The sequence below is a fragment of the Cololabis saira genome, chromosome 18, assembly GCF_033807715.1.
Source record: "Cololabis saira isolate AMF1-May2022 chromosome 18, fColSai1.1, whole genome shotgun sequence".
Classification (NCBI taxonomy): Eukaryota; Metazoa; Chordata; class Actinopteri; order Beloniformes; family Belonidae; genus Cololabis; species Cololabis saira.
Genome location: NC_084604.1, coordinates 17,271,001 through 17,295,933, shown reverse-complemented (window position 1 = coordinate 17,295,933; position 24,933 = coordinate 17,271,001). Strand labels below are relative to the sequence as shown.

The following is a 24,933-nucleotide window of genomic DNA, read 5'->3' as shown; positions in this document are numbered from 1 at the left end:
AAACCAGACTTGCTGTAACCACTCAAAATGACACTTGACTTTGGTAAGAAGATATTTGAACCAAGAATATTTTCGCTATAAACACTGCAAAGCATATTTTCTTTATCATAATTAAAGAAAAAAAATAATAATAGTAATTTAAATCCAGCCAGGCTAAAGTTAAGATATAGTTGGACCTGGTAATACAAGAAAGATTAAGTTCGGCAGATTCCTGTCTAAATCAGCTGGAGGAGGATGGGGAGGGATTTGCGTTTGAGTTGAAGTCGGATGTTTTTACAGACTTTCAATGCAACAGAGAACGGATGCCTGCAGCTGGATGCTCTGAGGACCCTGGAGGTTGTATTTTCCCCACTTACAAGTCCAATCCAACAATATTTCCACTTCTGACACTGAACACTGTTCAGAAAAAAATGTTTAAAAAAGAAAAAAGGCATTGAGATGAGAGGCATCCTGAAATCTGTCCTCGACATCCATCCCCCCCTCCATTCATCCTGGATATTATTGTGAATAATACATGTGCTGCACGTCTCCAGTTCTCAAACCAGCTTTCTAAAATAAAAAAAAGAAAGACTACATCACAACATTTGATCTGTTATAAAAGTATATATGTACAGTATGAAACATATTAGCAATAAAAATCCTTCAGTTCCAAGCTGCACAGTGGTATGATGGTGCCCCCAACAATTCATTATGATTAAAAACTAATTGCTTGACAGCACTAATAACGGACCGACTTGGGACGTACACTCTGGGACGGAGAGTCGTTGCCCCTCATCTCCTTCCTGCGTGCCAGGCTCATTTTCACACTATGCTGCAAGTGATAAGTGATGATCTAATGAGTCTGAATGTGCGGTTATTACAGCAACATCACTCAAGCCGTTCGACGTGGTAACAGTTACTGGGGAGCTACGCAGGGCTGTGTGATTTAGCACGGTTCCTCACATGTAACGACACTTGATGGTAGCGTAAAGGATGTGATGAGCCATGCTGCTCTCGGTGTCAGGAGAGGCAGTCGTGCCGCTGCGACTGGCAGCCTCGACGGCTCCTCCACCTGCCTGCCATTAAACATGGAAATTGCTCCCCTCTCCCGTGACTGTTGCATATTCATGTGCAAATAAGGCGCAAAGGACTCCATCTTACTCTAACGCGGCTTATAAAAGCAAACTGTTACACAACAATTGCACAAAAAAAACAACATATTTCCTTTAAGGCCAGGAGACTGATATGGACACTCAGCTGCAAAACATCCAAACGCTAATAAGCAGCAGCAGCTGCTGCATACATGTTCAGCCTTCGGGCTCAGAACGGCGGAGCAAGGCTGCATGATTGAATGGATTCGTAATGAAAGCCAAATAGTTTTGTCCAAATGGGAATCGGCTTATGCGACGGCTGCAGAGGGTTACAGCAGCAATATAACATCAACAAACAGCGATGGAAAACACCCCACTGCGCTCGGATCGGCTGTGGGAGGCAGAAGCTACGCCGTATTCACGAGTGGTCATTTCAGGGGTGAGATATTCAACGAGCCTTAAACTTGGGAATGTTAATGTATTTGTTGTTTTGCATAAGGCGCTGCGTGTGCTTTCACAAGATCCTTAGACGCAGTCATCCATAGTCTGTGAGCAAGGTACCGACCAAAGTGGGAATATCAAATGTGTAGACGGTTTATCTCCAAAACAGAGAACTAAAGTGAGAAAGATTATTCATCCGTAGAAAACATTGATGATGGTTGACCATCTTTTGGTTTGTTTACATCCATTATGTTACCATGGGAACCATGAGGTTTAGGGAAAGTCGGCATGGACACAAGTAAGGTCAGACCACTTGTAGGAGCCATACATTGAATATTCAGGTTTTTTATTGGTTTGATCTGGTTGCCACGGTGATGTGGGAAGTTTGGGTCACGTGGGTGATCGATCGCCATAGGTTATACAGGTGTTCAATCACCTGCACTGTGGTGGAGAGAGGCGAGTTAGGTAGCCGTAATTTTTGTTGACCGCTTTGTACTGATTACTCCGATTACACGTTTGCAGGCAGTGTACACGTTTAAAACCCAAAAAGCGAATGTAATCGGAGGGCCGTTGTGGTTGAGTTTTGTTATTAAACAAGATAAAACTTCTCTCGGACTCAGCATGCATCTGTCAGCAGCAGCACGTCATGCAAATATACAGGACCTAACAAATAACTCTCAAGCGGCTCTTAAAAGGACAGGAAAGCCGCAATACCACTACATGAAGTAAATGCAGTCAGGCTAGATTCTGACTAAATGTGCTATAAAACCGATGGCCAGTCAGTGTGAACCTAGCCTTGTAATGTCACACAAAAGTATTGTTTTATGTACTTCATGGTTGCTGAAAGTAGTTTTTCAGGTTAGAGAATCGTTGGGTGTATCAGTTAATGTTAAAATGCAAAGTTGTTTCTGTAAACTTCATCGATGAGTTTTTACGAACCAGCTAACATTAACCTAGTACTCCCTAACCCTAAACCAGTGACGAAGTGGCAAGAAAACGTGGACTGAACCCAAATGTAGACTTTTAAATGTGATGCTACGGCATTTTTTGTTGTTATTTGGCATATGTGTCAACACTAGGAAGTACACTTTTTACCCTGATTTGGATGAGGCTAAATTTTAATGTTGCAGGTTAAGCAGACAATACTACTACGATAAAAACTTTGAATGAAGGTAGAATGGTTTACTCCGCCATCGGTACAACTTTTACAGATGTGTCCAATGTCATGATTACAATCGTACTACGAGCCAATCAGAAACAGAGTAAGGGGCAAAAAAAAGGCTTAGATCAGCTGCGTTTCCATCACCCCTCGATTTGTGTAAAACCTAAATATCGCAACGAACCCTGTAATGGAAACACCTAAAATAAAAAATATATTCTGCAGTTGTGCCATAACTGTCCTTGACACATTAATGCAGTACGTAAGGTCCTCGCCTTTGAGTAATCATCAAAATGATCATCCGTTACCTTCGTTCTGTTGACTTTTTGCACAACAGCAGTGGAAGCAGTTACAATTAGTGCTGTCAAGCGATTAAAAAAATTGAGATTAATTAAGATGTGTAATTAATCAATCTCTTTTTTTAATCTCACCTAAAAATTGCTGAGAAAAGCCCTCAACTTGATGTGTTTTCCTTTAAATTCATTACATTATTGTGGCAGATCAAAAGATTGATATATATATAAAAAAAAAAGTGGCTTTATGAAGTAATTTATTTTATTTTCTTAACAGACTTTAACAGATGCAGTCCTAGCCATTTACATCCTCTTGGCAAGAACATTTGCCAGCCTCTCGGTCGCAGACTTGCGCATTTGCAGGCTGTATTTTCCCTAATATGGACTTGGTCCACGTAACCCCCCTTTTGGGAGCCTACCAGCATAGGCTAAACAAGCCCAAACACAATGACACAACTTAAGCACAGGAAGCCCACCGCACACAGGGATTAAAGCAAAAAAAAATAATTTTTGACTGAAAAATTATTTTCAGGCCAGTTCATATTCCTCCGCCATCTATGCGCTGCACCTATTATGAAATACGTTTTTTCTTGCTTTAACATATATAAAGTGGTCTCCCCTCAGCCTGCCAACTCAGAGAAGGAGTAAAGCAACCAAATTCTGCAGTGCCTGTACGGCCGCCCGGATGAGCCATCCAGTGTGATGTGGATGTACGAGCCGTTCAGATTCTGCACCCGTCGTTACGTAACGAAAATGCAATTTACATAGGTTGGCCTCCGATGCGTGAAACCACGCCCACAACTAACTCTGCTGGCCGGAGCTTTCGCCATTTTTTCGTAGCGGTGTATCGCGTCATTCAGGCAGCCAATCAGCACAGAGCCTCATTATCATAGCCCCGCCCACTCAGAATCCTGCATAGATAATGAGGTTAGAGACTGGGAAGCTGCAGACATGGCTCAGAGGCTGAATTTCTAATTTATTTAGCAAAAACAATCAAAAGCTTGTTTTTAAGACATTCAAGGCCTGTTTAAAATACAGGACTGGCTCAGAAAATTAGAATATTGTGATTTTCTGTAATGCAATTACAAAAACAAAAATGTCATACATTCTGGATTCATTACAAATCAGCTGAAATATTGCAAGCCTTTTATTATTTTAATATTGCTGATCATGGTTTACAGCTTAAGAAAACTCAAATATCCTATCTCAAAAAATTAGAATATTCTGGGAATCTTAATCTTAAACTGTAAGCCATAATCAGCAATATTAAAATAATAAAAACCCAGTTTCTTGAGTAAGAGTTTAAGGATAGTTTCTGAGATTTCGTCCTTATTGCAGGAATCATTTGTTTTTGGGTTTTGTTTTTATGTAATGAGGCCAAAGATCATCTTTGGTGGGATTTGGTTCGATATGAAGAACTGTTATTTAGTTTAATTGTGTAGCTGCAGGATGCAGTTGTGTAGCATTTTATTTATTCATAATCTGAAGAAGGAATAGTGCTGAAAAAAATGCAAAACTACATCAATTCAGTTGCTCTCATTAATACGGAACATAAAGAATATCAGGCAGCAACAACGTCTCTGGGGTTCTGTCATACATTTCATTTTTCAAATTTTTCTCTTATTCTGCTGAACATTTACTGAACAGACGTTCACGAGGAGTGATGTCAATTTTGGGGTTCTATTTTATTTGCAATTAAATTCTGCTGCAACCATGATTCACAGAAAATAAAAATATTTTGTGATGCCCAGGGCCCTGAAAGTTTTAGGTATTTAAACTAAAGTGAAACTGTTGCCAGATCAGTTATCAATAACAACAAGTAAATGCTTACATAAGGCTTCAAAGGTGCTTTTCTTGGCTGACGGCAAAACTGGAGTTGCTTTTTCAGTGGAGTATAACACGGGAATTCATTAGTTCTCGGAGGTCATAATGTCATGCAGCAGGTGTAGAAACATATTGTGGGGTCAGAGCTGGCGTCAATACGGGGCGAGAGGTTCGCCTGTCTCCTAATTAGCTACTGATGCCAAACACCTGAGGGACGAGTGTTAAGCTACAGAGCACAGAGTCAACAGCATTCCCAAATCCCCCGCCGCTGCTGCCAAAGACTTACTTGAAAGCGACAAGACACAAAATGTGTGAGTTGAAGAGCTTCTGCTTTGCGTTTGTGTGTTTGTCAGTCCTGAGTAAGCGTCGGTGGGCTAATGACCTGATTTTTCAGCCTCTTTGCATGTGTGTATCTCTGCATGTGTGGAGACAGAATGTTGCTCATGAATAAGACCTGACGGCTAAATGACTCTGACTGTCGAGCTGCAATTCATCTTAACGAGCTCGGACAGATTGTCATGCAAAAAACGCCAGTTCCAACCGCTTCTTTGCTTTGTGTTTAGCATTTTGTGTGCATGCAATTAGGAGATGGGTTTTCCAAAGCAGAGGAAAGCTGTGAATTTAAGACCAAGTGTCTCGGACCTAAAGTGGAGTAAAGTTGGACAAATGGAGGACCAGAATGTAAACGGGTCTGCGGGGACAGAGACTGATCTTCAAATGTGCTTATGTTGTGCAAGCTGATGTCTTAAAAATAGCAGACAAATCCCAAAGTCTCAGTGCAAAGAAGCAACGTTTTAGGCACAGGTGTGTCTCTGAGTCTCTCTGAATGTCTCCGAGTGTCTCTGAATGTCCAAGAGTCTCCGAGTGTCTCTGAAGGTCTCCAATGGCGCTTATCCACTGGTACCTACTCAGCGGGGCCCGACTCGGCACGCCTCGTCCTCGTTTGTTTTTAGACACCCAGGTGAGAAGTAGGAGGTGTTAGGATTTTATGAAATTATTGAAGCTCAAAACTGTCTAGGCTCTCTCTTCAAAGTAATCTCATTCTGATTAAGAGCCAAGGGTAGACAGAGACACATATTGTTGGCGAGGAAACGGGGGAAAGGTGACACCTTAAGGTGATTTCCCCTTGATCTGCGTCTCCCAATTAAATTAATTAGCAATACAATTTGTTGAGAGAAGACAATGGGCAGACACAGATGTTTAGCATTGGGGGGTCTGATCTGCGGTCTGGTTTGACACCTCAGATGGGAGACAGACAGTAAAGGAAATGTAGAGCTGGAAGTGACAAAGTTCGGGGGTTCTTTCCCGTAACTGATTCCCTCCACCAATGAAATTCACTTGCAAAGAACATCCTCCTTTTCAGTATAAATTCAACTGGACTCATGAAAACGTGGTGCATTTCTCTCGGACTCACGCGGTCTGACAGAGGTGCACCCCGGCCGGAGACGACTGTACCTCCGGCCGGAAAAACCTTGTGCTTGACATGATTAAAAGTTGTATTAACCTGTAACTTTATTCCACTAGTCTTTCTTGATTCACCAGACAAACGAACACGAGAATTCTTTCAGAGGGTTGGAGTGAAGCTGCTGTGACGTATTTGATTGTGTGATCTAAACGGAGAAGACAACACTAAAGATGTAGAACATGGAGGAGATGATAAATGTGCTGCTGGGTCTGTGGCTTGTGTTCGATATCAAGTTAAAAAATGAGAGTGAAAGAAGCTTCAAGCGGCAACGCTTTTCTTTTTTTTATTTTGTTCGTGTCGGTGCTGATGAAAAGTCAGCTGGGAGAAGTGGCCGAGCGCCTGGTAGATCTGATCGTTCCTTGTCGCCCGTCTAGATCCCTTTTTGATTCTCTTCTCAGCCACCAAGTTTATGAACATCTGCACCTCAGAGTTGGATCACGAAACGGACGTTTGCGCTGCCATTGCCTGTCGGATAAAATGAAGAGCCGCAAGCCGCGCTGACTCCCGCTTCCTGATTCAAATGTCTGACGGCCCCCCGACCAATCGATGGCGTGGAGGGTGATGACGTCAGATCCAGGGCCGACTCATCACGCTCAGAAACTCGGCAGAATAGGTACAGAAAAAATATCTACTCGGCACGGCTCTACCCGCCTCTGCCCGTAGTGGAGAAGCGCAAGACGGGGGCGTGGCGAGTAGAGGAGCGTTGAGTAGGTACTAGTGGAAAAGCGCCACAAGAGTCTCCGAGTGTCGCCAAGAGTCTCTGAGAGTATCTGAATGTCTCAGAGAGCCTCAGTCTCCAAGAGTCTTCGAGTGTCTTTGTAGGTCTCTGTGAGTCTCCGTGAGTCTCTGTGAGTCTCTGTGACTCTGCATAACTTGACCTCACCAGAAGTGGTTTCAGATGACGGACGTCAACATCAACATCGAGCCCCGTGAGCAGCTCTTCTTTTAAACTAGCCAGAGCTGCATCTCGGAGAGTAAAACTTTCTCACATCTTTATGAACTACACCTGCAGTATTTTAATGCTCTCAGACCGGCCCGTGCTTTAATGATGTGGTGGTGATATTGATCAGTTAATTAATTTAAACTTTCCCGTCGTCAGCACTCTTTTCTCAGCTTTCCTTACGTTTTAATTGCAGCAGTCGTGTTGCTTTCAGCTTGTTATAGTCATTAAATTCTCATATTAGTTGGTAGATTTACATTTGTTGGTCGTGTTAGAATATGCAACTGCAGATCCGTGACTGCGACCGGTCATCCAGCGTCAGGTGAACGCACACACACCTGCCCGTGGGCCCGTTCCTTAGATTAACAGTTTACGATTCTCCAGTATGGAGTAATGAGACACTCAAATCAGCTGATTGATGGTGTGCTTGATTGGTCTTTTTCTAATCTGATATAACCATAATTCCAGATATAAGGCCTGCCCACCACTAGACATTAATGAGAATCCTGCCAAGTAAATAACCAGCATTTCTGATGCTACTTGGTGCCATCCTGATTCTGAGGATCCTTCAGTGCTGCTCATCAAAAACACTCGATGCAGAAGATGTGAGCATCTCTATAAAAGAAGATGATTTGGCCGTTTTAACACAATATCAAGTAGGAAATTAATCAGCAACGATCCTTGAGAAACAATCTGGGGAAGATTAAGAGGCCATTTTCAAAAGGTTTGGATCTCATCAGCGAGAAATTATTTAGAAAGTCAAGAACATTCAAGACAACTGAAAAATTAAATTCTTAAAACTGTAACAAGTCGAACTACTACCGAAGTACTGTCCTCCTCACCAGATCATACCTAAGTGGGGATTTATCTGACCATTATGCAAAGCCCTGTGTCTGACCGTGAACGACCAAATAGCTGCAGTCAAATCTGAGGTCATCAGGCCAACGACAAGAACTTGACTCAAACTCGGTCCAACAAGAACCAACAAACTGAAGAGCTGCAAAAGGAAAGAGTTGAACAGACATAACTCTCTTTCATTTGCACTTCAGTTATATTTTTAGTCATTTTGGGTAAGTTTTATAAACAGATAAATAAATAAAATAAAAGCACAATAAGAAATGTCAATCCACACATGAACTTGGGAGCTGAATAGATCATAAATTCAAAAGGCCTCCTAATTCCCAGATGTCAGCGAGGACAGGAAAGGATAAAGATAAGGAGGAATAAGCCATCAACACAACAAAGCTAATGCTCAGGGATCACCTGGTGGGCTGTTAGTCACGGTTGCATCTGTAGAACTTGGCATTGCTCCGTCTTGCAGCAGTGGCTCATTTCATAGCGAGAGAGGAGTCTTGAGTTGGAGGAGGAGGTGCATTCAAGAGAGAGATGAAGGAACTATAACATAAAAAAAATAAAAACTTACAGTGGACAGATGGCATCGCTGAGCAGGAAGTCTCATCGCTCCGTTAACATCAGCGCCTCGGTCTCGTACGCCGCCGTCCCGGCAGTCTGATGCAGATGGAGACAAGAAAGCGACTGCACACAGTAAAACGACATCAGCCTCACGTGGTTCTGTCCAAAAGAAACACCACACATGGTCACGATTACGGAAGCGTCAGTCAAGTTCTCATCCGTACAAGATCACTGAGATCAACATTGGAAGAGGCAACTTTATGGCAACCTAACTACCGTTTCACTTATACTGGTCACAGCACACACTCGCATGAAATCATGCAACAACACGACCTGCAGATTTAGCATTAAATGTGCTTTTTGAACCAAAATTAAAAAAAAAAAAAAAAAACAAACAAAACAGACTTTTAGCTGAATATATTTATTCAAAGTGCATTCTTCCTGAGCATTTCATAAAAATAAACATTTGTGCTTTTTTCTTTTTTACAGATATATATTCTGCATGACATGAAAGATAAAGGAATTTGACATTATATTAAAAAACATACAGTAAAAAAATACAGTAAAACACAACTTACATACACATAAACATAAACAGGACAATAGGATTAGTAAAAACAACTGCAGTCTCTTTCAAAAGGCACCGGTTTGTTCGTGTATAATCATTAAAGAGATGATATAAATTTAGCACAGACACATTGGCATGATCACAGATGATTTTAAATAAACACCATTTAAAAAACTTTGAGCAGGTAAAATAATAAAACATGTAACAGTAAACCAGTTAATCTTCTTAAAAAAGGGTTTAAGACATTCAGTATAGATGCTTATAAATAAGATTAACACCTCTTCACAGTTGAGCCTCCTTTGGACCAAAATCCTCGCTAGAAATGTTTGCTATGGAGTCTCAGGCCACGTTTACACATAGCCGGGTATTTACAAAAACGGATATTTCCCCCTCTACGTTTTGAGAAATATCCTTGTTTACACAAACCCGCATAAATATGTACCTCTCTGCCTCCTCCTCCAGGCTCGAGGAGCGTGAGCGTTAAAAACCTCTTACCACAGTCAGCTTGGTCTGAAACGGCACCAAGAGCAAAGAAACGCTGCAGAAATGTTGGGGTTCCTGAAGAACTGTTTGGGGTTAAGCTAACGTCTGAGCAGCCTGTCCAGGTTGTCGTTGGAGTCATCCAAGTCCGAAGTGGTGAGGCGTTCGTGAGGCGCTGTGGCAGAGGGACACATGCACAACACACATGAGGCTTTTTAGCCGAGCTCAGAACATACAAGACGTTTGCTCCTCCATCTCAAGTAACTGCTACTGCTCTACTAGTGTTATAATTGCCCCGTATATTAACATAGGGAACCTTTAAAACCAAGTATCTCGGAGGACACGGTTTCCTCCTCTCACAATGGGCCGGAGATTTGTGACCCGTCTCTCAGATCGCTCGAAGGGATTCTGGCAGCGAGCCATCGGAGACACAGCACTAATGCAACGTTTGAGTTCAGTAAATACTGAATATAAAGTGACTTTAACATGATGAAACAGATGCATGATGACATCATTTAAAACTTGATAGAGATGTACGAGTGGAAACGTTGCGTAAAAGCGGGCATGTTGTAATGTGGATCTTAAAAGCTCGCCGTGTTAATCCAGTTATGTCTTGAGCAGAGCCGGCTTGCAGCACCACACGCTGGCCGTCCTCACTCCTAATAGTTAAGACGGGTTTAACGCAGTGACTGAACAATCCATAAAAGGTTCAAGAAACAAATGGGGAAGTCGAAGACGGAGTAAAAATGTAATTTAAAAAGGAAAGGAAGTGGTGGTTTCCACGGACGGGGTGTATACTCACAGAGAGAGCCGGACTTCAGTGTGTTTGGACCTTTGATGGAGGAAGAAAGAGCAGCCAGTCTCAAGCTCCTCGTAGTCGCATCCAACTTCTCATCCTGAAAAACACAAAAGAGAATACAATTTAAATACACAAAGCAGAAAACGGCTTAATTATGACATTCTTTGTGCTGTGGGGAAAGTTTGAGGACGGCATGGATTTACCTGGCCCTCAGATACCCGACTGCAAACACAAGCAGATAAGGCTGGCCACTTCGCTGTGTCACAAATATACTCTCATTTAGTCTCTATGACTCTAGTTCATCCATTTCTTTTACAACCGTTTGGTCCGGCCCAAACCAAAACAACAGGAAGGAAAAAGCAGTTTATAATCAAGCTGCCTGATATATAGTGACCTTAAATCACATAGATCATCCATAAAAACTTCCACTCCAGGCTCAGTCTTTAATTGTTGTGCACTGGAACAGTAAATAAGGAGTCTTGCATCAACGGCAGACGAATAAAGGAAAAAGAAAAATCCATGAAATGCACAGAACGGGGGAGCTGAGGCTTCCCGATCATACTGCACAATAATAAAATAAACCGCTTGCATTCTGTATATTACAATGGAGAGGCATGTAAAAAGCAACTAATGTAGTGTGCAGTCATCTTTTATAGTTAGTGATTTCGAATGCAGCCAGTGTTTACCTCCTTGTCCTTGGCGCCCTCCCCAGCAGGCAAATTAAAGAATATTCATGCAATTCATGAGCAGTAAAAATCAGTTATCGAAGGGAATCAAACACTGCTTCCCTCACAGCAACAGAGGTTTTGTTCCTCTACATCTAATTATGGCTAATGGCTTTGTTAAAAAACAAAAAACAACCTTTTATGCTTTTGTTATTCAGCGTCTGAAGAAACGTGAAACAAATTTCAGAGAACACACCGTGCTTTATTACCGACTGCCATGATGTGTAGCAGTATTTAACTAAAGCAACCCTCCCCGTCTGAAAGGTGAAAGCAGGAGGTCGTGTTTGTTTAAGGTTCCTCCTCCTTTCAGAAACAACATTTTCTCCAGCCGAGGCTCAGAGCCGAGACTACTCCCCGTTTCTCCGAGCCACTGTTTTAAGGACGTATCGATTCAGCTGGATGGTTATTGCAGAAGCTTCACTTTTCTGCTGCAGTCGTGTTTTTACCAGGCCAAAGGCTACAGACACACACTTAACCTGGGAGCTGTAGCACGGGGGGGATGGCGAGGAGAAGACTTGAGAAATAGTCAACCATGAAATTAATGTTTGTACCAAAATCTAAGAACAAACTAAATCTGCTGATGTGCAGAAAGCACACAGTCACATAGTTCAATTCTAAATTTATAAGTAGATATAAAAAGCTAAACAAATGTCCTTTATCGTGTGTTTAGTTCAGGTAAATCGAAAGCCTATCAATACACGGCTTCAGAAACGACCGTTTATGGCGGAGACCCACTTCTACGGCAACGCCGGCTGATCAGGAGGAGAACCTTTAAATAAACTCCTTCCATTCATTTCCTTTAAGAATGGACCTCGAGTGGGCAACAGCTATTAAGCTAATACAGTCGCCACTTATCTCTCAACACGGGAGTCATTTGGCAAACCAAGAGGGTAATCTGGAAGAGTAAAACCCTTTAAAAAGTGAACGTATGACTGTTTAGGGGAGGTTGCAAACTGCTGATGGCAATCAGCTGTCAACAGCGATCTCTTAATGGATCCCCCGACTGGCTCACAGCGGAAAACATGATGGTGGCTATTAACAATGACTGGTGATACTCAGGTTTTTATTTGAGCGTACTCCGGCTGCCGCTCACTCTGACCAACCTGATATATCATTGCCACGTGTGATTATTCATTTATTCATACGAGCTGCAAATTAGGTGCTGATCACACTGGCATCTGTGTGGGGGGGGCAGACCCATAAATGGATCTCAAAGTCACGCTATCCCAAACCAAACAGCCGCTGTTTGAACAAACCAGTGCAATTATTGACAGAAAAAGAAACGGTGTGGGTTTGTGTTCGAAAGCTAACTGGTGATACAATCACCTTCGGTGCAAGTGTGTGCGTGTGTGTGTTTGTAACATACTTTGTAGTCTTGGATCCTGCGTTTGGACTCGTCCAGCTGGTGCTGCAGGTCCCAGACGATCTCTTTGTATTTAGTGTAGCGCTTCTCTAGGAGCTCCTTCTGATGCTGCGATTCCTGTTCAAACCAAACGTAAGCCGTCACAACGTGCCAGACTAAAGCACGGATTTAACAGAGAAGAGAAAAAGGGATGTGTTTGATATGTACGTACACACACACACACACACACATACACACACACACACAGTATATAAACATACATGCATGTGTGAACTCACCTCCAAATCTTTGAAGTTGTCCATCAGACGATTTTTCTCTGGCATCAACTCCAAGTGGTCCAGCGCTACTTTAGTGTTCTGAAAACCAAACACACAAAATCAGACTGTGTGAACATCATACAATATGATTCGTGTCCAAGTCTGTGGTCGCAGTTGGTTTATTTGATGGCACAAATAAAAAAATAATAATAATGCAAACAGAAATGAATGTTCGAACAGACGAGGACAAGACATAAAAACCAAAAGTCTGAGGATTATGAATAAATCTTAGTCCCATCTTTTGTCAGCACTTCTCATTTATAAGCCAAAATAAAGATCAAAGAGTGAGGAATAGGGAGGGAATAATCAATGAAACAGGGTGTCGCTCTCAGTGGAGGTTTACGCGGGAGAGCGATGACTTGTGACAGCAGCACAGCTGGATCAGACGTCCGTGGGCTCTGCAGTCGACTGGCACCGTTATATCTGCACAGACGATGGGACGCGCAGCCCCAACGAAGGGCCGGAGCCGACGCTGTTCGAAGCGCCGTTTTCTTTTATTAATGACTTCCTCCATGACAAAGTTTGAAGAGCTGGACTTTGCATACAAATTAAGTTAATGCCCTTTGAAACCGGATTGGAAGTATTCACCTATAAATCTTCATTTAGACTGAATGCAAATCAGTGAAATGCACTTTACTGATCAAATACTGTAAACTCAACCTCGGAGATGTCCCAAGGTCAGGATGTGAACTGTGTATTGCATATTTGAAGATGTGGCTCTTAAAGTATGACGACCTGCCATTGGTTTGGAGCAGTTTGGACTTTGAACGCGTCCTCTTACCAGGACTTCTGAAATTCACTGCTTTAACTCAGACAATCACTCTTTAATTATTAGTATTTTTTTCAGCTTGGAGTATATTTTCAGACAGTTTTGCATTAAACTGCATATTTAATAGTATTGCACTTTACCTCAAAGCTTTTACACTAAACAATTTTAGGCCTGCTTTGCCCGTCGCAGAGTCAGCACTTGATCTTCATGTGTGAACAAGTCAAAGACTAGTCAAAGATGCACCGCCGACACGTTGCTACCCGGTATTTAACAAGCTAAACATCTGGGGCCGTTGGGGGAGTTACTATTTGAGCGACACCCAATTTGAGAGCTAACATCAGGTGAGGTCAGTGTGAGGACGGAAATCCTGAAGTAGGCGTACACAACCCACCACACTACAACATGTGACATGATAAAAGATTTTCTTTCTTCTGTAGCACAGAAAACACCTGCTGCTCACGTGCTTTTATCCATCCTTCACACATGTTCTGTCTTTTCTTTCTCTTTTGTGTTTTAAACAAATTAAACCGGTTTCTCCTTTTTTGTCTCCCCTCATCTTCAAATAAACTCCCATTGTACATGTGGTTATGGCTCATATCCCACGTGTTTTGTTGATAAAACAGTCAGATTGAGTAGTCTTTGATAGTCAGCGAGGGGCCTTAACGGGCCTTCAATTTTACTATGTACTTGTATGTGATGACGAAGGAACTGAATAGCAGCGGTGACATAAACGCTGATGATGCTGCTAATATCTATCGGATCACCGCCCCTTCAGGAAGTTTCAGTCCGGACTAGTGTGGCCTAGTATTAGGTGCTTAGAGGACGTGTGTGTTGTGCGTAACCGAGCAGGACCAAAGCACAGAGACCGTCCTTAATGAAACCGAGGAAAGACTATGGGGAATAAGAGACTTCTCGATTATTAAATAGAGAATCACACGGGTAAAGTCCTTTAACAGAGCCCTGCCACCTCTGGGGATACTGATGCATCTTTTTCTCATATAATGAAACCGTTTTTAATGTTTGATCAACTGCATTCAAAGCTGTCGTAATATTATTAAAAATGTGTCCAAAACGTCTCTATAGCCACAGACACGACGGCACACTGACCGGTCAGTTCAAAAGGCCATTGAAGACTTGTGGTCTCGCATATCAAGTGTAATCTTTACCCGTAAAACTCCTGGAGCTGCACTCCTCCCAAGTCACCGCTCTGCAAACGTGTCAATGGTCCTTCTGTTCCCATCCAGAGGGAGAATTTAAGCATCAAAACAACCGGCTATTAGAGAGCATCACTCTCACGTCTGCCACTCTGAAAGGCGCGCTGACATCGTGGTGAGATACGCCGGGCGATTTTAGCACCCGGGCCGAGAGGAAAACAGGTCAATGCGCCCCGCCGCCGTGCAGCTGCAGTAAATGTGGGCTGATGACGGCTCCGAAGCTCGCTTCTTTCCCCCTCTCTCTTTTTCCGTGACAGCTAATTGAGGGTAGGAGTCGACAAGCATGGTGCATAATTGTGACAGATGGACAGCGTGCCCTAGACAGGTTCATTTATTTATTTAGTTTTCAGGTGAGTAAAAAGTTCCTGGGTCAATATAACCTTTCAGTAGTGCTAACTAATTTCTGTCTGACATCTAATGGCTGATTAAGGATGTTGTTGCTGGGCGTAAATAGAGTAGATGGTGAGATCAATACCGTACTGTCAGTACAGCGCCCTTCTCAGCGCCATCAGTAAGACTGCAGATGATTAAAAGATGTCTAAAACCTTTCTAACCTTTTATTCGCCTCTATGGGTTGCTAAACAACCAAAGCTTTATAGGAACTGAAAATGCAGTTATTATGTTTTGTAAACCAAAGAATAATTGACATTTTCTGCAATATGTCGAAGCTTACCATTTCCAGATCCATCAGACTGTCCTAGAAAGAAACATACAAGGCAACTCAGTTATAAATCCAGTTATTTCTCAGTGAAGTTGAAATACATGCAACAGAAAAGCCTCCGTGAGTCTGAAACAGCGAGGCCAGATAACCGTCAAAATGGTGGATGAGCAGAGGGAAACTCAGACGGTGCATGTGTGGGAGAAAAATAAATGAAGGTAGAAAGGAGTCGTGTCTTCCCAACATAACAAGTGGAGGAAAAGCAGGGAGCAGGGAGCAGGGAGCGTCTGCAGCCCAACACAGACTTATCACACACACCGATGCACACAAAGACAAAATGCTGGCCGCTCCTCCTGCTCCTGACTGATGTTCCCTCTCTAACGATGCATAAGTGATGCTCTGCCTCTTATCTGCCACTCAAACACCTGCTCTTCCCTCCAGCTGCCTGTCTCCCCCCCTTATGTTGACGGTTTCCAACCAAGGGAATACCCGCCCCCCCCTCAGTTCATCCCAAAGTTCCCTTTAACTCATCTATGCCCTCACTCGATCTGTCTTTTCTTCTTTGCATGTAAATCTCTCTCCCCTCGTCCTCCGTGATTCAAAGCGAGCCGGCATCTCGGATGCGGCGCGAGCTCCGACAGATATTGTTATGCAGCCGCAGATGGAGCTCTGCTATTGAACGCACACAAACAACAGTTTGGGAAGAGCAGATTATCTGCAGAGCGGTTCCTGCGGCCCATGTGTTTGTGTGTGCGCCTACATCTGCTTTGCAGCTTAATGGTGAGTAAAAGGCCCTGCGAGGTGCTAGTGGCCAGCCGACTCCAGACTAGGTAAGTGGGTGGCCTGCCAAACGGAGCGGCATTGAAACACAGAGACAAAGCCTTTAGAGGCTTTTAAACTCCAAGCATCGTGTCTGCAGTAATTAGCTACTTGTCCAAGCAAGGCCGCGAGGAGTCTGTCAGGCGCACAGCTGCTCGCTAATGTTGGAAACAGATTCGCAGGACTCTTCTCCCCAAGCCCAGCAGTTCCTCTGAAACAAACCACCTGACGTGTAAAAGCGGCAGCGGGTTTGAGGGGAAAGTGGCCCTTGGTAAATTACCTCCTTACAGAATGGGTAATAAGGTGAGCAGGACATAAATGAAATCTCGTATGCAAAGTGCAAAGAACAGACGGATAGTAAAGCTGCACGAACCTGGAAAAATGTACCTTATTTGCTTAGAATTGAGATCGTGATTCTTTTGTGATCCTGATTCCAACCCTAATCCTTTACCCTGACTATAGGCCAGTGCGTTAAATAACTATAATTAATTACATAAATTATATATTACTAATCTGTCGTTCTACATACATTTATGCTCGTCTTTACTATCATACTTATGATATGTATGTAACTCTTGATATTAAGGAACCTAATTGCAGATTCTTTTAATCATTATGTATCATTTACCGATTGTAATGGTTTTATTGTGTAAAGTAGGTCTCGCTTGAAAATGAGACCCCCGTGTCTCAATGAGACTAACATTTTAATTGATAATTCATTATCCTCCTCGCGGCCTTGCTTGTACATTTTTTCTTTTAATATTATTGGTTCTTTTGTATTGCACCAATCACCACAACAAATTCCTTGTGTGTGTTAAACTACTTGGCAATAAACTTATTTCTGATTCTGATTATAACTCATAAGTGCTGCACTGGCGCCATAAACTGAAACCATGGCTGGTATAAGATCAGCCAGCGGTGGCTTTGCACATGCCTAATTCTTTTGTAGGACAAGGAGGGGTGAACATCTCCAGCTCAGGTTCTGACTGGATCTGGACCCGGAAGAAGCACCGGCGGCTCACTGAGGAACTAGTAAAAATGATACGTGCTTTCATGTTGGACTGAAAAGCTAGGCTTGTTCCACCAATGCAACACTTGACACAAAGGCGCCTTGTCATAGGCTGAATGAGAAGACAACGACAACGACGTCCTCGGGTGGTTTGAGGAGCGTTTGAGAAACTCCAAGGAAACTTGAAGAAAAAAAGGGCCATTTCTTTGTGAAATAAAAGGCAGGAGAATCGTGGTCAGGTGGAGATGAGACTGCATGCTGGTGTGTATTGAGATGGTGATTCATCAACGATTTATTGTGCTGACCTGAAGGTTCCTCATTTCTTCCTCCTTCCTCCGACTCCTCTCCAGCAGCTCTGAAATGAAAAGATGGAGGATAAGATAAGATCCCGGTGTTAAGTCAAGATTTCAGATCCCCATTAACTTTGAAAATAATATCTTAAGACCAAACTGGCATTATTAAAACACCATTTACTAGTTTGTTTTCACATCCAGTGGCTTCATCATAGCTGCAGTGCAGAGACGGTGAGACTATTAAGGCCGCGAGACACAAAGCTGCCACTTCATATTTTGAAAATAATCAGACTGCATCTCCGCATCCAGATAATACCAGTCTGTGTGTACCGGTTGCTATGGTAACAAAGAAGACCTCAGTAATAGTGTAGCCTTACCCATGACACGATTTACTCTCATTTCATTTTCATATTAGACAAATGCTGAGAAGTATTAAAGTTTTAGTAGATTGGGCTTGTTTTGGTTGTTGTTCTTTTTAATATCTAACTGTCCTGAGGGTTAAGGAGGTTGGGACTTGCAGATGCAGATTCAATAAAAAAAATTTAAAAAGATCATTTATCAATGAAATGTGTGTATCATGTGTCAAATGCACTGATCTGACTCTGTATTGATTACTTTATCATTCCAAAATGGATTTGGATAATAATGGAGTTTTTGGCTTCAACACAACTGCTTGAAAACGAATGCCGACAGCAGGTTAGTGTGCTAGACGTCAGCAGCATCTCCACTTCACCTGCAGCCTCTCAAAACCGGAAGTATGTCACTGCATCCCTCCACGTCCAAACAGATGCCTCATCTCATGTCTTGTTATTGGAGTCCCAGCAGCCACCGGCACTGAAACTGTCCAGCGGTGGAATTGGTTTCTGAGTCTCACCTCTGAGCTCATCCAGTGTTTCCAGACAGTCAGACATTCATTTACACCCAAACAGGGACATGAAATACAACTTTTTTTTGTTGTTTATTGCAGCACCAAATGTTAAATTTGCCATCGACGGCTGCTTAATGAGATGCTCCCTTAGAAGAATAGTTATGTATATAAAGTATACAATACTTTTCTTTGCAATCCTGAAGTGAAATAACTTGCTGAAAACAGACGTTTCTGACGCCTAAAAACCTGCAAAGGGCTCTCCAAACATTTTCAGCTGGACGTGAACGCCCACCACCTGACGTACCCACAAAGTCAACATCCAGTTTCTTTTTCACTGCTGAAAATCCACAAATACGAGGAACTCTCACCACAGCAGCTACTTCACCTAACAGATTTTTTTTAAGAAGCCCAAATAGCATTTCAAACCGTCCAAGTCTGTTACCATCAACTGTGAAACCGGAAAGATGGTAACAGTTTTCCACCGCTATCTTTGCCTAGTCCCATCTCACTCGAAAGTTGATGTAATGAAATACTGGTACAACCGTTATCTAAACATGAAGCTCTGACTTTTTTCAGGGGGAGACACCGATCGGGAGCTGCAAGGTCTGAAGGGAAATAAACAGACTGCCACTTGACACAAATAAACTCACTCACATGACTTCTAGGATTGCAGACGAAATGCAGCAATGGCAGGTCTGTTGAGATAAAACTGGTACACAGACCATCTTGTTTTCACTTTTGTGCTCTGTGGTGCATATTTCTCACACTACGCTGACAAGTAACTCCGTCCACATGCATCAAGTCATTACTGGATGTTTGGCCACTTATTTTTATGTGCTGCAGTAACAAGATGTGGACAGATTCTTAATGAGAGAAAACAACTTGCAGCAGAGGGATCAAACTATCTCAGAATTAAATAGGAAGATGTTACTGTTGTGGCACATTTATTGCTTTTCAGTCTAGATTTTTAAATCTTTTTTTCACAATTAAATGTTGACCTACACTAAAGTCAAATGTTTTCCAGCTTGCACAAGTTGCTTAACCAAAACCAATCCAGAAATCCATATGAGATCTGATGGTCATGAAAACGGTGTTACCATTTCTGAAAGGTCATATTATCGATCTGCATCAAGCAACTAAAACTAAGGAGAAAACTGAACCACTGAAACCGAATTAAAAACTATGTATCATTAAAACCTGGAAGAATAGTGGCAAATCATCGTGTTTGAGGAAGAAAGGTGGTCGGAAAAAATCTTTATTGAATAAAATGTTAATATTTGTTCAAATTTAACTGAAAAAAAAAGAGCATTTAAATCGTCAAAGTAAAAGCATGCCGGCATGCACAGAAAACTCAACGTATTAAAAGATAAGGCCTTTGTAGCCTTAGAGCAATAAAATAATTGAAATAAAATAAAAACAATGAAAAAAAAGTCCTTTTTCTTGGTCTCGCTTTGTTTCTTGAAATTGTGAGGGCGATTGAAGGAGCGTGAAACATTGTTTTCACACATAGATTGATTACTACGGAGTCCAGACCTAAACCCCACTTCGGATTTCTGATAATGATCCAAATCTAACATCATAATACAACATCTTTAGATTATTTGTATTTCCTGGCTGAAAACAAATGTGTTTAATTTAGTCAATGATCTCTACAGAAAAAAGTTAGACGGAGAGAGTGCTCCGAACGGAGGGAACGAAGAAGAAAAACCAAAACAGAACACATATCACTATTTGCCATATATGACCCAAAGTTTAAAACCATTAAGCTGCTTTCTCAAACATTTGCAAATGTACAGCGACAGACTGGAACAGTGTAAAAACCCACTGCATTAAGTTCCCGGGCAGCCACAGCCGGCCAGCAAACACCCACTAAAACGAACCACTCAGTACCAGTAACGCTCCAGTAACACGCCTGCACTGAAGTAGTTCTTGTTCCCAGCGATGCTGCGATTACATGCAAATAAGAAATGAGACAGTGGAATTGGGACGTGTCAAAAGGAACAGCGGTTATTAAAAGCTGGATGTGGTAAATATTCAGTCAACATTGATGAGTTGTGTGGATAGAAAGGTGTTTTTAAAGGTTGGTATTAGATGAAGCTGTGGTGTATCAAATCTAACATGAAGGTAAGAGAGCACCTCTCCTGTCGGTGCCGAGGGAGTGCAGCATCTTCTCCTGCTGGTCCAGGCGCTGCAGCAGAACAGCCTGTTCCGAGTCCTGGCTCTGCCTGAGGGCTTTCAACTGGTCCCGGGTCTGTTGGTGCTGCCTCCGCAGGCGCCGCTCCCTCGAGTCGCGCTCCCGCACCTCCTCACACAGCCAGCGGAGCTTAGTCTGGTTGGTTTAGAAAAACAAAAACAAAAGGTTGTACTTAATTACTACTATAAACAATAACATGAATATTTGTGGATTTGGTCATATGAGATTAAGATAAAATTGATTGGCACAGATCAACTGGAGCTCATTTGTTGTTCATCAGGTTGGAACTGCTGCTATAATGTTGCACAGAAACAAAAATCTGTATTTTACCAATATAAAATATTAATTTTCACAATAGTATCAAAGAAAGTGACGGATCCTCAGCTCACAACTTGCTGCCAACTTGAAGCAGAAGGTTTAGATTGCTGCCCCGGCCAGTCAAGTGAGATAATCTCTCCATCATGTTCTTGGTCTGCCTACTGGTCTCCTCCCAATTGGACATGCCCAATCCCCCCCACGGGGAGGCGCGGTAGAGGCCTCCTAACCAGATCGCTGAACCACGACTCCTTAGCGGCTCGGCTCCACGTCCCACCACATCTGAGAGAGAGTCCAGCTCCTCCGCTGAGAGAACTCATTTCAGCAGCTTTTATTTCTTGATCTCAGTCTTTGGGTCATCATCGGGGGGTTTGTGAGCTCAGATGAGGGTGGGAACACTGACTGGTCAACAGAAACACGGAAAGCCTTGCCTTTTGGCTGCTCTTATTGGACCACAATAGATATCCCGGCCCTTTCTTCCTGCACTTGTTAACAAGACCCCAGGACACTTAAGCTCCTCTGCTTGAAACAGGAAGTCACCCCCCCCATCACCAGAGGGCTTACACCCATGTTCTGATTAAGAGGCCTTGGATTTGGAGGTGCTGATTCACCTCATCGCAGCTACTTCTGCTCCTCGTCAGGTTTATCAGATCGGAGATGCGTCATGGGTTTATTTTAACTGCCTGATTACCTTCCATGGTTCTGTTTGCACAGCATTTCAATTTGTTTTGGACTGACAATTACTGACTTTTCCTTTTTGTAGTAACAGACCAAAGTCTTTTTCTCCAGCGTTTTGAGTATGGCTCATTTAGATATAAAAGGTTTATATTTCACCAACTACGAATCATACATTACACCCGTTAGTTAACCGACTGTAGATTTCTAGGAATGAGCATTATGTTTCTGGTAATAGTGCGATTATGTAAAAGCATTACTTAATGATGTTTGCACGTAATTACATAACTTATAAGATTTACTTTTTCGATACGTTTGTCTAAGTGGAGGATAAAATAAATACCTTAGTCTCAGCGAGCCAGCGGTGTGGATCTTTCACTAATCCGGGTCTCTGGGAGATGGCCTGTTAAAACAAAACAAGTTATATGAACTATTCTGCTACTGTTAGAAATAACAGAAGATACAGGGTGTTAAGAAAAAAGGGATGACAGACAACAGAATGGAAATCGAGGAAAAACTCTCCAGCCTTCCTGAGCGGCTGCTTGTTCCACCTTAAATTGGCATGCGTATGTTGAACAGCATACGACACTCGACGCCTGCACACGTTTTCACCGAGGTAGTGTGTGTCATAGAAATGAGCTCGGGGACTGGGCTCCATTCTACCCAGACAGGCTTGTCAGCATCGGCACTGCACACCGACTGCCAGCTCTTAATGGCTACTGACACGGACAGACAGACAGACCCACACTCTTAACACAAAAAGACAGATGCACGATAACCGCAGTCACATAACTGGACGGCTCTCATTTGGAGGGCTACTTGTGTCAATGCCGCGCAGCGGCTGAGCTGTGCCGACTATATAGAAGGGAATTTTCAGCCAATGGCAGTAGACCATCCCATATTTCATTACCTTTTATATACTATATTAATTGTAACCATTTAATTATGCAACCTATGGCATCCGTGTGCACAGCCCTTCTAGCAGCACTTTAACCACATCATATGGGGGGAAATTAAGCAGCATCTTTTTTTGCCTTATTAAGCAAAGATAATATTGGGGAGGAAGCTTAAGTGAGTTTTTGGCATCGTACATGCCAACGTCTTCTTGCAGCTGTGGTGCAAAACAGAGTAAAAGCACGATTCCCCCTCATGGTCCATTAGATAAAAAGAAAAAAAGCTGATGACTTCAACCCGTGTAAATTTACAAGCGTCAATCTTTATACCGCCAAAATGCAGAGCGAAGAAAGAAAAGAACAGCTGTTGCCTCTTCCATTTGCACCACCTGGACCTTTTCTGTCTCAATCAACATTGTTGCTTCACAGGTGTGAACAGACTTCATCTGGCCATCAAAGCCGAGCACTAAGATTCTCCCGGGTTGCCATGGCAGCGGTGTGTCGTGCTGCTCCACGGAGGTCCTTGCATCATGGGGCGGCTGCTGACTGTGTCAGAGGATGAAACGCGTCCGAGCCTGCCGCTCAGACCGTCACGTCGTCTGGCACAGTGGAAAACAAATAGCAGGGAGTTGAATGCTCAAAGTAGAGGAAACGTCACTATCTTCAGTCCAGTACGAGTCTGAGCTTCTGCTTACGTTTCCTTTCAAAATGTGAGAAAATCTGTGATCAGTTTCTTTCCAGAGGAAATGTTTGTTTCACCTCCCGCTGATAAAATGAAGACGACTGCAACATTCTGATGCCGCTGATCAGGGACCTGTCAGATACCGTCAGAGTTCCTTCATTTGGCATTCGCTTTACTGATCAGTTATGGGAGGGAGGCTGGAAACGCTGAAGCTGACTGAAGCTGCATGATCTCACAGTACACAGCCTGATATCGGACAACAAGTTCAAATTCATGCTTTGTTTTTTTTCCTTCATGCATGAAATAAAATACTGGAAAGCAGAGAACTGCAAATCAGCAGACAACCATCCCCCCACCCCCTGGTGCTGCCAGTGTTTAATATGCAACTCAGAGACGTTACTCTTACCAGCACTGAAAACATCTCTCTAGTCTGGCAGCGAGAGGGGAGGCCCTCAACAGCTGTCTCCGTGCCCCCCCTTTGGCCAGTGGGCCACTGTGGAAATGCAGCGAGGTTTACCCCCCCTGAAAACAAGACCTCTTAGAACATATTTTATGAATTTATTCGGAGCTCAGACAGTATGCTGCTTTTGCCAATGCCCTCCTCTGCTCCATCAATCATGCATAAAATCACTCATAAATCCTTTGTTTGGTGGATGCTTCTTAATAAGATGCTAACTCCCCTGAAAACATGATTTGTGGAATTTAGGAAGGTTGAAGTGCTTCTGTTTAATAAGTAGACCCAACCCCCCCCCCCCCCCCCCGTATGTAAGGGGATTGGCTTCAGCAGCTACTCTTGCGCTCTATACAGAGCGTTACACAGTCAATGATCTCAATCTGTCCAAACACTGATGATTACCTCAGATATTTGACATGAAAATCGGAATTGTGGTACATAAGAAGGCCAATCAGACGGCCTTTTAGTTAGTTCACATGCAGGTGGGTGAACCATCTCAGCTAGCGAGTCCATAAGAAGGGGAACGCCTGATTCAGAACCACTTAGGTCCAGCGACTCTGATCTATTTTGAGCGCTGGAGGCTTCAAATCTTGTTCTGATCTGATGCATGAAGAAACAAACTTTGCATTTATATGAAAACCCACCACAGGAAGCAGCTGGTAGATGTCAAGTGTACCGCACTTTTCACTTTGTGTTACTGTGTGTACAACTCTCATGGACACTTCCAAACAGGTATCTTCTGTCTCAAACAAGTGATAGACAAACAGGGACCCGAAAGGCATGATTAGATAAACTATAACACAGTAAACTGAATACCACAAAAAAATAATATCAACAGTTGCTGAAAGGTTTTGTCAGGTTGTATTTAGAAGAGAGAATGGATCAAGGCTCTGAAAGAGACACAGACAAAAATGTTTCTGGCCTTAATAAGAAATCTGAAACAGGTTCTCTGCAGAAAAAGAGCATTTCTGCAATAAAGCATCACACTCTGGTTCACTGGGCCCACAAGGTCCACTGAAGGTCGTTTTGACCTGTTTTTATCTGGATTGTTTGTTCCGAATTTGGTGAAGTCTACTGAAAACCGTGCTTCATTTTCTGTGACTGTGAACTCATACCCAGAGTTCCTTTGGGGCAGACCCATATAGTGCCAGCGTGAACTTCTAAGAGTGTCATTGTTTCGTAGCCAACAAAAACATATTTGTCAATTTATTTTCTAAGTGTAATGTAAGTGTA

The 24,933-nt window shown here is 42.8% G+C and overlaps 1 protein-coding gene across 4 annotated transcripts in view; it reads right to left on the bottom strand.

The window, feature by feature from the left end:
• Window positions 1-9,044: 9,044 nt before the first annotated feature.
• LOC133418656 (centrosomal protein of 128 kDa-like) overlaps window positions 9,045-24,933 on the bottom strand; it is a 48,611-nt gene continuing 32,722 nt past the window's right edge. For all 4 annotated transcript variants that reach the window (XM_061707469.1, XM_061707471.1, XM_061707470.1 and 1 more), the window contains 8 exons: window positions 22,015-22,074; window positions 20,624-20,816; window positions 17,632-17,681; window positions 15,514-15,537; window positions 12,819-12,896; window positions 12,544-12,657; window positions 10,456-10,549; window positions 9,045-9,828 (listed from right to left, as the gene is read on the bottom strand). In XM_061707469.1, the coding sequence (XP_061563453.1) occupies window positions 9,755-9,828; window positions 10,456-10,549; window positions 12,544-12,657; window positions 12,819-12,896; window positions 15,514-15,537; window positions 17,632-17,681; window positions 20,624-20,816; window positions 22,015-22,074 (687 nt within the window). In that variant the 3' untranslated portion in view covers window positions 9,045-9,754. The remainder of the gene's footprint in view (window positions 9,829-10,455; window positions 10,550-12,543; window positions 12,658-12,818; window positions 12,897-15,513; window positions 15,538-17,631; window positions 17,682-20,623; window positions 20,817-22,014; window positions 22,075-24,933) is intronic.